The following is a 17,741-nucleotide window of genomic DNA, read 5'->3' as shown; positions in this document are numbered from 1 at the left end:
TTCTCTTGACTTCTGAGAAGCCCTGGTGATAAGACCTGTGTTAAAGGGTTATTCTGAATATTAATTAAGCTGCAATACTTTAATTAAACTCTAACATAGCAGATGCTAGCAATTTCTGAAAATCTTGGGCAACTGAGAACACAGAGGCTGGATTTCTACAAAAAATTAGAAGTTTTTGCTTGCTCAAGGCAAAGTTAGATTTTTTTTTTTCAGTTCTCTGTTACATACCAGACTATACCTGACTGAAGACAGGGACCATATCTAACTCAGCATCTTCATCACAGCATGTAGCATGGTTGTGTCTAGGGGAGCATGCTCACTTCTTGGAAGACAGTTTGGGGTTAGCATGTGGGACACCATCCCAGAAGATCCAAGGGTCCTTCAAAGTGAATACTCCTGCCTCCAATCATTTCTGCTGAAGGAAAAGGAAAAAGGAAGAAGGAAGGGGAAGAGAGAAGATGAAGAAGTTAGAGAAAGAAAAAAAGAAGTAAGAATAGTAACAGAGAAGAAAGAAGAGGAAGATAAAGAGGAAGAAGACAGGAAGGAAAAGAGGAAGTGAAGAAGATTGGTAGGTAAATACACTGAAGGCTGACTTTGGTCTCAGTATTTGGCTAAAAACTGCTACTTGGCTTCAGAAGCTGGAAACCTCTGAATGGCTGAATTGCCGAAATCCATTTCAAGGTCCTTCCTCCTGTTGCGGAAAGTGGGTGTGGCCAATAATCCTGTGATCCTGCAGGTCAGCTTCATATCTAATCAGCATAGCTATGACAGCTGTACAAAAAGAATTTTATTTGCTTTTATTTTTAATATCTGACTATGCACTTTTAAGAACTGGTAAGAATTTCTAGATGAAACTGGGAGTGAAAAAAATCTTTTGTGCTTCATATGTTCAAATTGTGTGTCAGTTGAAATACACACACACACACACACATATTTAGTCTTATCAGAGTAACTTGTGGAATTGAATGATTGAGAATTACTGTTATGTACCAAAGTAATTAAGACATTGATAATAGTTCAGTTTAGTATGGGAATAGATAGATGTTAATAGGACTATTAAGAGAGTATGTTGGCTACAATAGTTTAGGAAAACTATTAATGAGCCAATTAATGTTTACAAAAACTTAAAGAATCATATGAGGAAGAATAAAAGAAACTGTATCAATTTTAATCTTCAATTTATTTTGCATACTAGCATTTATAACATGAAACAAAATAAATTTTATGTGCTGTATTTAATTTGTTTACTTGATTCCATGTGGGCCACAGGGTTTCAAGAAAAGTTCTGTTTCACTTGGGAATATTTGGGAATACTTCACATCTGTGAGAAGACCTTAAAAGCAGAATATTATTTTGCTACCTTAAACAATTAGGAAAAGGGAATGATTTAAAGTTGTCTACAACAACATCCATAATAAATCTTAGCTCCAAAGATTAAAATATCAAGAGAATTTAAAAAAAAAGAAAAGGAGAAAGTGTTAGAGAAAAATGTGATCTCCTCCTTCTCTTGTTGCTCTAATGGCTTCAGTTAGAAATTTTGTAAGGAGTATTTCATACGGAATATGGATTCCAGGATTTTGTAAGGAGTATTTCATCTAAAGAAGCATAATAAAGAAAGGAATAATGAATAAGAAAGATAAAATGGTATTTCCCCCCAAATCTGTGACTGTCCCTTTATAACCAAGTATAGCACAAGATTTTTTTTTAATAAAGTCTGTTTGGAAAAAAAAAAAGAAATGAAGGTGTAGTAAGAAATATGGAGTTCAACAACATGCAGAGCCCTCTGGTGGCTGGTGATGCTGACAGATTATTTTATCTGCTCCATAATGTCAAACTTGAAAATCTTTAGCTATCAAAATTTAACTGTAACATGTAATAATACTTTAAAAAATAAAATTTTAGATTTATTCTGGCACCCCATTCTATAAGGGTATATAATTTTATATGATCTGTATCAGGTTTTATTAGGCTTGGGTCATAGCTTTGGCTAAACATTTAATTTTTTAAAAGACTGTCCATTCAGTTAAAAGGTATATTTGGTGCTCTACTCATTATTATTGTTATTGTTGTCATTATTTTGCTGCTACATGTTGGAAAGTTGGTTCCTTATTGAGAATCTGAATAAAATGAGTTACTTCTTGCTAACTTTCATTATAAATGGGGTCTCCATGCTATGTTTCTTGGCCAGGACAGGAGGAATCGTCTGGAGGACAGAAATAGAATATAATAGCCAAATTCTCCCTGCAAATAGTTTGTAGAAGTAGGCTGGGACTATCATATTGCAGCTACTCTGCTTAATCTGTTCTTTGTTTAGATTTGAAATACATATTTCAAACATTGTTTAAGGAGAAAAGGAATCATGTCAAATGTTTCAGGAGATGACTTAGGTTAGAGATAAAGAGAATATATCTAACTATGAAATGTTATGGAAATGTTATGGAATTATGAAATGTTAGTGGAACCTGAAGAGAATTGATTAATGTTCTTTAGATCATGACATGATTCTTACAGGGGCTTATTTAAAGGCCTAGAAATAGTACTGTCTTACTGACTAACGCCTGCTAAATAGGAAAGTAGGAGGTGTGCAATTCCTAATTTTTAAATAGCAAAGTTTCTTCCCAGGTAGTGTTAGTAACTTTCAGAATCCTAGATGGAATGATGATTAGAACAACACAAGGAAAGCAGCAATTGACAGAACAGAAATAAGAACGGGCCTGAACCAACTGCAAAATAAGCAAGGCTTCAGAGGACTCCCAACAATTCTTGTCGTCGTGGGTTTCAACGTCCGGTCCCACTGGGTCAGGATGGCATTTCTGGCTCCTGGCCACTTCCCCGGGCCCACCAGCCTAAACTGATATGAGCTGCAAGGGCCAAAGTAAACCTCCAAGGCCAACTTTGGATCTGTGAGAAACAGCCATGGGATGTTGGGCTTTGCCCCAATGAAGGAGGCAAGTTCATCCATATAAACGATATAATCCGTCTGTATGGTATCGCTTTTGCCAAACCTAGGGGCGGGAGAGGAAACAAGACTGTGGTCATCCACGCTTTGTATAGGAACAAGAACAGGGAAAATGCCTCACACCTTTTTATCCATGGGAATCAGCATCTATCCTTTGTGTTGGTAAGGGGACTATTGCTCATTATCCTGTACTTTGTAGTTGTTACTAAAGGACTTTCATACTGATCTCATTTGGACATTCCACAACACGGCAAGGCAGCTGAGAAAGGCATTTTTATTCACATTTACAAGTAGGTAAATTGTCTCTTGCTCAAGTGAGGTTATTACTTCATGGCCACTGAGCTAATTAGTGACAGAGGTAGAACTGGAGCCCGGTTCTTCTGACTAGTTCTCATTTTATTAGAGCCATCTGTTGGAAGGCATCCTTTACATCTTAGAGGATTTATGGGCTAGAAAATTGAAGTCCACATCCACATGTTCCCAAACTCCTCTAACTTCTAATCTTTCTGGGTTTCCTTTCTATGACATATTGCAGGAGCTATGGAGGGTTAAAACAGGATTTAGTGGGGTATCAGGTGCAAAATAGATCCTGGATATAAATATTTGTTGAATGGCTGAATTTAGCTCATAGCTGTCAACGTAATGACCTCACTCAGGGCCATTTAAAACTAAAACAGTCCCAAGTATTTACAAATTCTGCTTTTTCTATGAAAATTCTACATCCCTTTACAATAGCTGCTCTTACCATTTGAGCTTTTTCCCCATTTTTTCATCAATGTCATTCATCATGTCCTTGACAGAAGGCAAAGTGCAAGTTCCTATAAAAAGGGAAAGACATGATAGTAGTTAAATAAGTCTGGCACAGGACCAGCTTGCAATGTTTCCTTTTTAATAGTGAGTTATGAATCACATTAGCATTTCCAAATTTTTTGTCACTGTCTAGCAAAATAAAATTTTGAGACAAACATACAGGTCATTCCCAATCTTCTCAGTGATGATACTCGTCACAATAATTAAAAGCCATTACCCAAATAATCTTTTATCTTTGTATCTTTGCACTTAAACCAGTTATCGGATTTAAAAAATCAGTTTCAAAATATTAGATTATATATTCTAATCTCTCAGCTTTATTTTTAAGTATGTTCTCTAATAAATTATAGCCAAAGGTAAATAGGCATCTCTTTTTTAAGATTTAAGAAAAAAAATCTTCATAGGAAGTTATCTTGCTTTGCCAGGAAAGGGAATTTCCAGCAGATAAGATAGAGAATTTAGTGAAGCCGCAGGGTTCTCTCTGAAAACCTGAATGAGACTGAGGATATGTACTGTCCATAAGTCACCAAGGATATCGGGAAGTCCCAGGAGACCAAATCTGATTTGGGGCTGCCCCAAGATTTCAGGCTCTTTCTGGCATCAATTTATAGAATTCTCTGAAATCTAGACCCAAACTTTTGTACCCAGATGCTTCAAATTAATGTGGTTTCTTTGGCAATTCTGCGATCACCTGGAACCAGAATTCCCAGCCTAGCTCTGATTGCTCAAGACCTACAATGACTTGCCTAACTCCCTATTCCTGAAATCCTTATAGACAGGGTCATGTGAACAGTCTGTAGACATGGCCTTGTTTCAAACCTTGGAACTCATTCTGTCCTTGGGCAGGAGGAGAGATGGAGAAGAGGCTATATTCCATAGCCCACCAGCTATTGCCATTGGGCTGCTTGTAGCTGACCCCTCTGTCCTGGTACCCTGGTTCCCCCAAATTGGATTGTTTGCCTTATCTTCCATTTCCCCCAAGACTGAGTCTTTGCCTTGTGCATCAGTTCTCTGTTGATTGGGTATCTGCCTTGTCTCCTTTCTTCAGAGCCCAGGTTACAACTCTTGTCCACACAGAGAGTAAGTGTCCCACATTTTAATGCCAGTCTCTTTGAACCTGGACCCTGATCCTAGCTCTTTCTAAGTAGAATTTCATGCCCTCACCTTCCTGGCTGCTGCCTCACTGGAGTAACATCATCCTGCAACACATCTCTGCTTGGGGACCGGGGAGGGAAGGAGATTCAGAGAGATCACTGATATAAAGGACTGTAATGATGTGGATAGTAGCCTGGTGGTGGGCGATGATGCAGGCTATGTAGTTGCAGGTTCCAACCACCAGTATAAAAGAACACTTAAACCCCAGCAAGTCAGGTAGGACTGGAAGCCTTAGATGTGGCTTCAAAGGAAGCAGACCAGCTAAGATTCCTTATCCATAATTTTCATACCTTTAAGACCAACTAGACTTTGCACACTAAACTTTGACATCTCTATTTGTTCTTTAACCATGGCCCTGTTTGGTCTTATTGTCTGAATTGGCCCACAACTGCATTTAAAGCTTAGTGTGAATCTGATGCCAGTGCCTAGGGCTGGATGATGCTGCCTGCCTTCTTTGCTTGGCCCCAATCAAGTTTGTTGTTTCCTTTTTCTTTTTAAAATACAGGGATTTAGTATTCCTTAGAGACTGTCTACCACACCAAGTGCTTTCTGCTTCTAATGATCCATGACAGGGAAGAAAATAGAGCAGGAAATCCACTTCTTCTCTAGCAATGATAATTTTTTTTTCATGACTGTGGATGTTTAAAGTTGGCTGGATATTGGCTTTGAAACATCTTTTATTAACCTTTCAAGAAATGTCATTCTATTGAGTTTTGAAATCTTAATTTTATAAAGTTGTCATGCATTTAAGATGAGAGTCTCTGGTGTTCTCAAGTTTAATGAAAGGTCTTGGGTAATTAACAGTTCTAAGGAGTTATTAATCACAAACTACTCCTTGAATAATACCTTGTACTATTGTTTATGACAATTCAATGTAATATGTTTTTAATTGTTTATAAAATATAATACTAAAAAATGTAGAATTATAGATTCTGGAAACTGGATGGGACCTAGGATTTGTCCCTTGTTATTAGGATTATTGTTTTCACAAAGACTCAAAGCCATTCTCATTGGCTTCCATCTTTCCCATCAATGAGCTTCTTTGTCTGCTTACCCTTTATTACTCGTACTGCCCAGCGAGACTGCAGGTCAGTTGTGGGGATGACAGCTCCAAGGGACTGGACAAGGCCAATCACTGCCATGGTTGGCTTCTCCAGTGAAGGTGGGAAGATGCCTTTAAATAAGGTGACCTCGTTGTCTCTGCTCTTAATGATGGAGTCATCAAGGAAGGGGTAGGCGTAACTATAGCCTGTTGCAAAGATGACACAGTCAATGGCCTCAAACACTGTCCCATCCTCAAAAATGGCCGAAGTCTCTGTAAACTCCTTCACATTTGGCTTAACGGTCACAGTGCCACATAGAATGCGAGCCGGGAGCTCATCATTGAACACGGGCTCTTTCCTCAGGGTGCTATATGGAAAACAGAGATGACCATTAGAACAGTAACATTTCCTGTTTCTTTTATTGGTCCATAATAATTAATTAATGATTGTTAATAGTTAATTAGTAAGGAAGGAGAAAATGACTCAAGATTTTTTAATGTGCCATGGAGTGTCACCAATATGGTTGAAGAACAAAACTGATGTAAGACAACATTGTGGAGTAAGAGAAATTGTTTTTTTGCTGATCCCTTCTCTATTTCCTGTGATCTTTCTCTTCTCTTCCACAGAGCTCTCTCTAAATCCCAGAATAAGCACTCAGGCCCTTCCCCCTGTTAAAACCTATATCAGGAAAAACTCTTAAAGTCAGAGTACCTGGGTCTTTAGATTTTTTTCTTTGCTACTTATCAACTGTGAACCTTGATCAAATTAAGTTTTCTTAATTTCTCTTGCCTCATCTTTCTCATCTGGAGTGGCAATAAAGTTATACCTACCACAGGTCATTGGGAGACCTAAGTAATATAAAGAATTTGGCATAGCTTGTAGCACATACATAGTGCTCGAAATGTTAGACATTATTCTTAACATAGCATACTCCAAAGTGGTCATCGTGATGTAAAGAAGATCAAATAGGTGGAAGGAAGCTAAAGGTGGGAAGACTGCAGTCAGGTTCTATCATAAAATGTGAAGTGTGAGCCCCGTGCAGACAAAGGCACAAGTCAGGTGAGGGAGGGAGCATCTAGGAATTTAAATAAGGCCAGGAGCAGGAAGAGGCCACTGGAAATCTGGAAAGAGAGAACTTCTGATTACTTTTTATTCAGTAACATCTCTAGTGAGTGCACATAAATCTGAAGTTAGGGGTGAACGGAATAGTGTTGAAGGAAAAGACTTTGTTCTTATAGGACGGTGAGAGCTGTGAGAGAGCCATAGGTAGACTCCACTGGGGAGGAAACTGAGCCAGACAATGAGATTGGTTGGAATGCTGATTGGAAAAAGGCTGGATTCAACTGCTCGAATTACCTGCCATTTATCTTAAACCCACTGCCGTGTTGAAACTTCTTTTGTCAAGGCCGCCAGGATCTTCAAGCTGCCAGATCCCATGGTCTACTCTTACTCCTCACTTCACTCAACTTATTAGCAGCATTTGACACACTTGATGGTGTCCTCCTCCATGAAACACGGTCTTCATTTTGCTTTCAGGTCATCACTCACTCTTGATTCCTTTCTACCTACCTCGCTATTCTTTCTCAGTGTCTCCTGCTGAATTCTTCTCCTCTTCCTGACCTCTAAATGATGATGTGCCCCAGGACTCAGCCCTCATACCTTTTGTTTTCTCCATCTCCATTCATTCTTCAAGAGACGTCATCTAGTTTTCATTTCTTTAAGTACTATCTATATTCTGACCAGTCCACATTTTTGTTGTTGTTTGAGTTCACATTTTAAACTTACGGTTTGAATGTCTCTTCTGTCTTGTGTATCCCACTGCGTTTCCACATTTTTCTGTGCGAATGTCGAATAGACATTCCAACTTTTATACGTTTAAAACTAAATTTCCGCTCCTCCCATGGTTTTCCACGTCTCAATAGATGTCACCTCCATCCTTGCCCTCTTGCTCAGATCAAAAGTCTGGAAGACATCCTTGACCCTTTTTTTGCTTTCACATCTGTTATTCAATCTAACAGAAAATGCTGTTTGGGTTTACCTTCAAACTGTATCCAAAATCTGACCACTTCTGAGCATTGATGATCCTAGTTCAAGCCACCTACCCCTCTCATCTGGATGTTTGACAATAGCCTCTTTTTTTAAATATATTTTTTTTATACATCAGGTTCTTATTAGTTATCTGTTTTATACATATTAGTGTATACATGTCAATCCCAATCTCCCAATTCATTCCACCACCACCACCACCACCCCTGCTTCCATACATTTGTTCTCTACATCTGTGTCTCTATTTCTGCCTTGCAAACCGGTTCATCTGTACCATTTTTCTAGATTCCACATATATGCGTTCATATACGATATTTGTTTTTCTCTTTTCTGACTTTCACTCTGTATGACAGTCTCTAGGTCCATCCACGTCTCTACAAATGACCCAGTTTCCTTCCTTTTTATGGCTGAGTAATATTCCATTGTATATATATACCACATCTTCTTTATCCATTTGCCTGTCGATGGGCATTTAGGTTGCTTCCATGACCTGGCTATTGTAAATAGTGCTGCAACGAACATTGGGATGCATGTGTCTTCTTGAATTATGGTTTTCTCTGGGTATATGCCCAGTAGTGGGATTGCTGGATCATATGGTAATGCTATTTTTAGTTTTTTAAGGAACCTCCATACTGTTCTCCATAGTGGCTGTATCAATTTACATTCCCACCAACAGTGTAAGAGGGTTCCCTTTTCTCCACACCCTCTGCAGCATTTGTTGTTTGTAGATTTTCTGATGATGCCGATTATAACTGGTGTGAGGTGATACCTCATTGTAGTTTTGATTTGCATTTGTCTAATAATTAGTGATGTTGAGCAGCTTTTCATGTGTCTCTTGGCCATCTGTATGTCTTCTTTGGAGAAACGACTATTTAGGTCTTCTGCCTATTTTTTGATTGGGTTGTTTGCTTTTTTAATACTGAGCTGCATGAACTGTTTATATATTTTGGAGATTAATCCTTTGTCCATTGATTCATTTGCAAATATTTTCTCACATTCTGAAGGTTGTCTTTTCATCTTGTTTATAGTTTCCTTGGCTGTGCAAAAGCTTTTAAGTTTCATTAGGTCCCATTTGTTTATTTTTGTTTTTATTTCCATTTCTCTAGGAGACGGGTCAAAAAAGATCTTGTTGTGATTTATATCAGAGAATGTAAACTCTTAGAGGAAAACATAGGAATAACACTCTTTGACAATAGCCTCTTACCCAGTGTTTCTACTTCCTTCCTTGACCCACCCATCTATAATGAGTGATGACCATAAAAGCCAAAGTGATCTCTTCAAATTAACTTAGATCTTGTCTTCAGTTTACTCAGATGCCTGCAATTGCTTCCCACTGCAATTGCAGAGTAAAGGCCAGACTCCTTACAGTGGCCTACAGGACCCAACATCAACTGGCTATTTTGATGTCTCTGGTTTCATTTCCTGCTACTCTCCTGAGCCCTCTTCTCCAGGAAGAGAAGCTCATTGTAGTTTGTTGAACATACCAGTCATACCCCTGAAGAGGTGATGTCCTAGCTGTTCCCATTGTCCAGAATACTCTTCTCCAGATATCCTCATGGCTCATTTTCTCATCTCTTTCAGGAATTTGCTTAAAAGTTTTCTCAGTGAGGCCTCCCCTACGGAGTGTTTAAAATTGTCCTGATGGCACTCCCTGTTACCCTTGCTTGCTTTGTTTTTCCTCCCTGATACATGTCATTGTATGATTTTCTGCTATTTGTTTATTGTCTGTTTCCCACTACTAGAATGTGGGACAGGGATTTTATGTGTTTGTTCACTGCTATATCCACAGGATTTAACACAGGTCCTGGCACATAATAAATGCTTAATAAATATTTGTTGAATTAATGAATTAACTTTGATGTAAACAGCTTATAACTTGGGTTTTTCACCCATGTCAAAGTAATTTCTTATCATGTGACTGGCTTGGGGGATGTTATAGGAGAGAGTGAGGAGGAGACTGAAGATGTAAACATTGTGGCCATAGTTCAGTGCGAGGGCTCCATTAAGGGGCAGGTGTTGAGAGTGAAGCACAGGGAAAGTTCTGCTTTGCTTAACTTTGTCATTAAGAAAGAGGCAGTAGAGCAAGGTGGCTAAGAGTGAGGGACTCTAGAGTCAGCAAATCTGGACATGGCTTTAACTTCCTGGCTGTGCGGCTTTGGTAAAGTTAACTACATTGAACCACAGTTTTCTCATCTCTGAAATGAAGATTATAACAGAGCCATCCTCATAGTTGTTGTGAGAATAAAGGGAGGTAATGCGTGTCAGAGACTCTGACTTGTATTAAGGGCTTAAAACATGTTGACTACTATTATCCTAACTCTAGGGACTAATTCCTGAGGTACTGATATTATATAACTTCGCAGCTGTGCAAATCTGGTAAGGAGGATTGTGAATAGGAAAATACCCCTAACTTTTGCAATTCTTTATCCTCTGAAAAGTGAGAGGTGATTACTTCACTTTGATTTGTTTGGGGGTTACAACACACATTAGGGTTGTTGACACTGAAATAAAAATTAGCAGGCATATCATGTTTAAGTCTACTTTACCCATTTAAAGGCATCAAGCCATAGTTCTCATGCTTGAATCTTGCATTCATTTGCTTGACGTACCACCAGTCAGAGATGACTGTTGGTAAGTTGTTGTTGAGGAAGGTTTCAAATCGAGTGATAAACATCATGTCCCATGGATAGCCACCATGCCAGACCCGGCTCATCACCCAGGAGCCACTTCTGGAGCTGACGATGACCTTAAAAAACACCATTTCAACCATTAAAGTGGTGACCATTTGTACTGGATACTGTGATATATCCCCCAGATCTGCCTTTAGGAATGGAGTTATTATAGCAGCTTCTGGGAGTGTTGCCAGAAGGCAACCCTCAGCTGTCAGCCCTCTTTGGCAGTTAGTTTGGTAACTTATACTCTTTTTGGATTCCCTGCATTCAGTGACTGGTTAATGGAAGGATATAAAGGTCCAGCCTCTCACTTCAACTAGAGACAATTCTAAAGGACTATCCTAGCTTCAGAGTAAGTAAAGGAAAGCTTCTTTCCCTTCCCTCAGAGGTATTCATCCAGAGAGCTCTCCCAAATAAACTCCCTGCCTTATAATCCACATCTTAGGGTCAACACTCTGTTATACTCCTCCAGGCAAATTTTCATATCTTAATCAAATCTTCTCTGGTGTTGATGACCAATAACTGCATTCTAGTCATATTTCTTCTAATGCTTATCTGATGATCCCAAAATGATCCCATTAGTTTCGGAGGAATTTACTGGACACATGTTAGACACTAAATGTCCCAAAGAAGAAGATTGTTGAATGGCAACATCACTCCTTGCTGATGTTCTGCCTTTGCCATACAAGCTATTTAAAATTTCATAAGTTACCAGGGAAGTTGAGCTATATGAAACACTACTTAGTCTTCCGATCAAGCACCCTGCTCTTCTCCCGTTTCGTTATCACACCTTTCAAATGGTGTGTCTGTCCCTTTAAAGAATTCCCTTAGTATCTGGGAGGCGTACCTGTTCAGCTGTGTGGCTGAGTTCTGAGGCAATATCACAGCCCGAATTCCCCAGGCCAATCACCAGGACTCGCTTCCCCTTGAATATTCCTGGTTCTTTATAGTCCCAGCTGTGGAAGCATTTGCCTTTAAAAAGTTGTAGACCTGAGTGAAAAGTGGGAAACATATGAATCATTTGATTTCCATTTAAAAAACTGCTGTAACAGATCTTGTGGGTGAATATAGTTGCAGTAATCTGGAATTTTAGCACACCAGGTATATTAGATACAGTGGAAGCATATTTTAATTTAATGTGTACTTTTATAAATTGTACTTTTATATATGTAAGAAAGACATTATCAAGGTCATTCATTCATGTCAGATTTGTAGATGGCACCCTAAATTTTGGCCTTACCTTGAAAGGACTCTTTTGGTAAGTTGGGGTACACATGATGTCCAGAACAAATCATTACAGCATCAAAGACAGCTGATTCTTTTTTACCATCCTTTTCAGTGATAACGTCCCATTGGCCAGTGACTGAGAAATCAGGACGTTTATTTACACTGGATACAAGTGTCTAAGAGAAACACAGAAAGGTAGCCTTCTTTTTTTCTATGCTAACAGGTAGGTTTGGCACCAACTTGATCAAATAGGATGAAAAAAATCTTTAATAGTGTCTTAGGAAAAATACTTAATTCATTATGAAGGTACATATTACAAATTCAAAATTCCTTCAGAATAATTCAAAACATTAAATGGTCTGTATGTTTTTTATCCCCACATGGTTCCTTGTGTATGACCAGTATTTTCTGCAGTAGAAGAGTGATTCCTTTCGGAGCTATGACAGTGAATTGAATCATAGTTTACAAGAGGCATGTAGCACATGTAGTAAATAATCTGGTGGCCAATAATTTTTGTAGTAACAACATTTCCTAACGTATTTCATTAGCCATTTTATTTTTAACATTATTGTCTTAAAATGAAAGATGTCTGTATTCAGAGCATAAGTTCTTTTCAAATTTTAGTGTGTGTAAGGATTACGTGAAAAACCTTAGGAATCAGGATCGTGCCTGCAGCCCGGGGAGGGAGCTGTGAAGGAGGAAAGGTTCCCACACCTTGGGAAGGCTCCTCACCAGTGGAGAAATTAGACTGGATGGAGGGGGAGTTTCAGAGCCTAAAAGGAGAAAGCAGCCCCAGCCCCAGCTTATTTTCTAATATAAGCATTTAAGCTTATAATTTTCATGAAAGTTTTGCTCTCTCTGCTTCCCACAAATACCGATATGTAGAATTTAAATTATCGTTCAGCTCTAAATATTTTAAAATTTCCATTGCATTTTCTTTTTTGACCCATAAATTGTTTAGGAAAAAAGAGTTCTTAAGTTAATGGAATGTGGTCAAGTTTTGTAAATTTCCTACATATTCTTGAGAAGAATGTGTATTCTCTAAATCTAGGGTCAGAGAAGCCACATTGTTAAAAACGTTGACAAGTAAGAAAGAGACACTGAAAGAACTAATGGGAATCTACTAATAAAAAGAAAATTCCTCACAGCAATGCCCCGAATTAATTTCTTGATAACATCTTACCTTAAGTTGAATGTATCTCAGGAGGTTCTTTTCTTTGGCAAACGCAGTGATGTATTCCTGGAGCTTACTGTTATGCATAAAGTTGGGAAAGTCATCAGGAAAAGGGAAGTCCGGAAAACATGTCATCTCTTTGGAAGAGTTGGTAAAGACTGACCGATAAATGCTGGCCCTGCCTTCCTCGGCATGGTCCTGTGAAAGTATGGTTTTAAATGGAAGAGAGTTTGTGAATGAGTATACTTATCACAGTCAGGGCCAGTTCCAAATAATTAGCACTCATTTTCAGTCGGCCTTTACCCACAAGTAAGTGAAATAAGATGAGGCATAAATTAACTTCACTTAAACAATTTGATGATAATCAAAGGAACTTAGAATGTGGAAAAATATATCTTTCTTAACATCTTTGCTTTTCTAAGGGAAACAAATTCTGAATTTCATCATGTCCTTTAAAGAACATGTAACTGGAATAATTTTATTCCTTTTAGCCATTAAATACAGTGATAGATATTTTCCAAAATTCACCCATGCATGATTTCAGTGTGTCAACACATAAGCATGGACAAACAAAATGTGATATATACATACAATGGAGTATTATTCAGCCTTAAAAAGAAAGGAAATTCTGACATATGCTGTGATAGGCATTGACTTTGAGGATATATGCTAAATGAAATAAGCCAGTCACAAAAAGATAAATACTGTATAATTCCACTTAGCTGAGGTACCCTGAGTGATCACATTTATAGAGACTGAAAGAGCAGTGGTTGCCTGGGACCAGGGAGAGGAGGGAATCGAGAGTTATTGTTTAATTTCTGTATTATTTTACTTTGGGAAGATTAAAAATGTTCTGGAGAGGGATGGTGGTATGATTGCACAGTAATGTGAATTAACTTAAGGCCACAGAACTATATGCACTTTAAAATGGTTAAACAGCAAATCTTTATTGTGGTTTATTTACCACAATGAAAAAAATTTCCTTTAGCGTGTCATGAGGTAGTTCTGGTGGATTAGATCATGATATTTTCTTATGTACCTAGGGCAGAGAGAAGTTTGGTTATGTTTAGAACAGTGTTTTTCAAATGTTTTTGCCCATATCCTATAGTTAGTAATATATTTTATATTGCAACCCAGTGCGTGCACACACACAAACACACACACAGTGGGGACAAAAGTTTTATGAAATAAATCATTTTCAACAAGTTGAGTTGCACACATACTTTCTATACATTTCATTTAAACATGCAGATTGATTCATTAATTTATATCATAGCACACTAATGAGTCATAGTCTCCAGTTTGAAAAACATTGGTTTAAAGAACTGGGTAAGGAGAAAGGGGAATAGAGGCAGAAAAAGGGGTAATGGTGGATTACTTAAGTCCTAAGCTTTATTCTGGAATTCTGAAATTAACATTGAGGGGAACACTGAGGGAAGAGGGGCTTTTGTTTTCACATTTGAAATTCTGGTAAGATATCAGAATACATATCAAAACCTCCCGCTGAACCAGCCTGGGTAGAGGGAGGTTGACACAGGAAAGTCAAGTAGCAATGATTAGGAAGAGGTAGAACTTTAGTTTAGTTTAGTTCTCTTGAACCCATTCAGTTTGAACAAAACATAGGAGTTCCTGCTTGCTCCCAACAGGGATGCAGAAATTATCTGAGAATCTTAGTACGTAGTTTACCAGAGAGTTGCCATGGAGGAAGCTAAGCGACATTTTAGGAGAGATGCAGAGTGGACCACTTGAGTCAGGGACTCAGTGAGAAAACTGGACCTGGCAAGTGAGGTCTATTCAGCAAGCAGATTCAGTGGCTCCTGATTAAGTTAAGAGAGGACAGTCTCCAGGTTCATCAACTGCTGTCTTATCCTCTTGAAGGATGAGTGTGAATGGTAACCAAATAGAATAGAAACATCAGGAGACCAGAGCGGCCAGAGGACAGTCCCAAGACCTGTGTTTGAATCTGGGAAACTTTGGCTTCCCTTTACCCCAAGGTCATTTAAGTTCTCCTTCTCCATAAGCCCAGATACAATTTTGGAAAGAGCTGAGGGGCAAGGAGGGGACCTGAAAGACTGAGCATTGACCCAAAAGAGACCTAGAGATTAAGCTGTGCCAACTGGGGGTACTCTTTGTGTCTTAGAATGCTTTTATGCTTCTCTCTATGTAATTCTGGACATTTGTCTGTTGTCCTGTTTATGCTAGACATAAACGAGTGACCTGAACACTTAGTAGTCTAGTATTACTTACTGACGAAACATTGCAACATATCAAGAACTCATGGGAGAAAATGGGAGAGGATCTCCCAGGACAGAGTGAGAGTTTTAGGGTTCGCTGACATGCTTCATGACTTTCCCTCAACTTATAGCATGAGGCATTTGGTAGACAGAATTTTAAGAGTGACCCTTAGTGCTCCTCAGCCTTGTACAGTCATTTGCCCTCTGAGTCTGGGTGAAACCTGTAAATATCATATCACTCAAGGTATGAGGAGGATTCAGCTTGTTGTTCTTGGCACTGAAGATGGAGGGTGCCATATGCCAAGGAATACTAGCAGCCTTTAGGAGCTGAGAGGAATCCCAACTTACAGCCAGCAAGGTAACAAAGACCTTAATCTTACCACAGCAAGGAACTGAATTCAGTCACCACCCTGTATGAACTTGGGTGCAGATTCTTCCCTTGTGCCTCCAGATAAGGGCCCTGCCCAGCTAGCAGCTTATTTTTGACCTCGTGAAACTCTAAGCAAAGAACCTAGCTGAACTATGCTGTACACCTGAGAGTAATAAGTAAGTGTTGTTCTGAGCTGCTAAAGTTTGCAGTAATTTGCTACGCAGAAATAGAAAACTAATACAAGGCCAAAGGTAAGGTTTTGGAGCAAGCCAAAGTCAGGGAAAATTATGTAATGTAACAACAAGGGAGGAGTTTCATATAATAAAAATGATGCAAACCTTTGAGACAGGTTTGAGGTGCTTTTGCAACTTTGGTTGCTTCAGGATAATATTCAGTAAATCCCCCTAGCAATGCTGAGCTGATTGGTCTTCAGTTTTTCTTGGATTCCGAAAAGGCCATGATTAATGAGAGAGGAGTTGCAGCATCAACTAACCACATCATGTGTGACTTGCTTAAAAAAGAAAAAAAAAAAAAATATGTCATGAACATCTTACTGTTCCTATTTGGTATTATAGTGTATCTCAGAGCCCATGTTTATAGACTGATTCTTTTAAGTTGATGATATAAGAAGTTCATAAGAGAATGACTATAGAGTCATAAATTGCATTTTCAAATATAAATTTTTTGTGGGGCAAGTGTTCAACAAAGAACCAAACCTTGGTTATTTATGGAAGTAACTTTATTTATTTATTTTTGATTACTTAAGTAATCCAGACTTCTGATTAAACATGAAAGATTATGTAGATGCATTTAACTCTTTTTCCACTGAAATTACTGTAAAGGTATCAGAGATATGAACCCACAAGGAAAAAAAAGAAAAAAAGTAAAAGCAAACAAGAAATAACAACAATATTTTGAAAGTAGAACATAGATGCATGAGTGATAACTGACTTAACAGACCAAAGAAAGGTGAAAGCTGAGACTAGATCTAATCAACTGGGAATCTGGATCAAATAATGATACTCTAAGACATTCAAAGTCTACAATCTTTTACTTCACATATATAATTTTTCAGAAAACTACTGAGGATGTACTCTCATATAGTCTACTAAAATGAGAGAATAAACAAAATAGTAGAAAGATAAGGTTTCCAGAAAATAGGGTTACCCAGGGTAAAGCAGTGTAGCTAGCCTAGGGAAAAGAAGGAAGACAATCTGAAAGAGTATCTTTAAGAGATAGTTGAGAGAAGAATTAAGCTGGTGAAACACCTTGTGTGTTTAAACATGCTGAGAGAATTCTGTGGGATGGCCTGGGGTTTGAATTAGAGATAGCATTTATAAAATTAAACCAACAAAGGACACAAGGCAGTTATTAGCTCCAGTGAAAACAAAAAGTTATTTAAGAAAGAAAATATAACAATGAACAGTATTTACATGGTTATAATAATATAAGCATGAAGGTTTACTTAAACAAAAAGAATGGTATAACTATATGAACAAGAGAAGATGGAAAATCTTGTAAATGGGTGTGTCTTTTTTTTGAAATATTCTAAGGGATTGTTGTTTGTACATAGCACCAATCAAAAAAATTCTATAAATACAGAGGAAGTTACAAGAAATGGGTCAAAAATGAATATGGTGGAACAGAGAATTCAAATTTAGCCTAAAAGAGGCCAGGTATTAGAGTAAGAGGAGATACAGTGTTGCCTGATTTTCTAATTTTTCAAAAGAAGATATATCCCTAGATCTTTATGTGAAATATCATGATTTTAAAATAATGGATCAAAAAATTTTAAAAATGTATAGATCAAATAAAACAGAACAGCTTTAGTATAAAAAGAGCCAGTTTGCTAACTCTAAAACATGTATAAACTATTGATTTTTGTCTGGTAATTCCAACCTCATTGTATTATCTTATTTTTTGCAGCCATTTTCCAATTGATGTCCTTCATGGTATAAAATCAGATGGACAGTAACTGATAATTTTTCCTCCTTTCCAGTTTCTCTTTTTTATTATCAATCGCTTGTCTTATTGAATTGGCTCGAACTTCT

General features: G+C 38.0%; 2 protein-coding genes across 2 annotated transcripts in view; both read right to left on the bottom strand.

Annotated features, from left to right (window-relative positions):
• Nucleotides 1-17,741, bottom strand: part of LOC309822902 (uncharacterized protein) — a 181,655-nt gene that overhangs the window by 158,056 nt on the left and 5,858 nt on the right.
• Nucleotides 1,162-16,329, bottom strand: LOC309823466 (flavin-containing monooxygenase 3). The gene is made up of 8 exons (XM_082655750.1): nt 16,029-16,329; nt 13,096-13,284; nt 11,926-12,088; nt 11,533-11,675; nt 10,560-10,759; nt 5,979-6,334; nt 3,705-3,777; nt 1,162-3,005 (listed from the first exon to the last, which is right to left on the bottom strand). Exons 2-8 carry the CDS (start codon nt 13,219-13,221, stop codon nt 2,663-2,665), a joined length of 1,404 nt encoding a protein of 467 aa, XP_082511876.1. The 5' UTR covers nt 13,222-13,284; nt 16,029-16,329; the 3' UTR covers nt 1,162-2,662.

The sequence above is a fragment of the Grampus griseus genome (assembly GCF_964374135.1).
Source record: "Grampus griseus genome assembly, chromosome: 1".
Taxonomy (NCBI): Eukaryota; Metazoa; Chordata; class Mammalia; order Artiodactyla; family Delphinidae; genus Grampus; species Grampus griseus.
The sequence above is the reverse complement of the archived record's forward strand: the minus strand, read 5'-3'. Positions and strand labels throughout refer to the sequence as shown.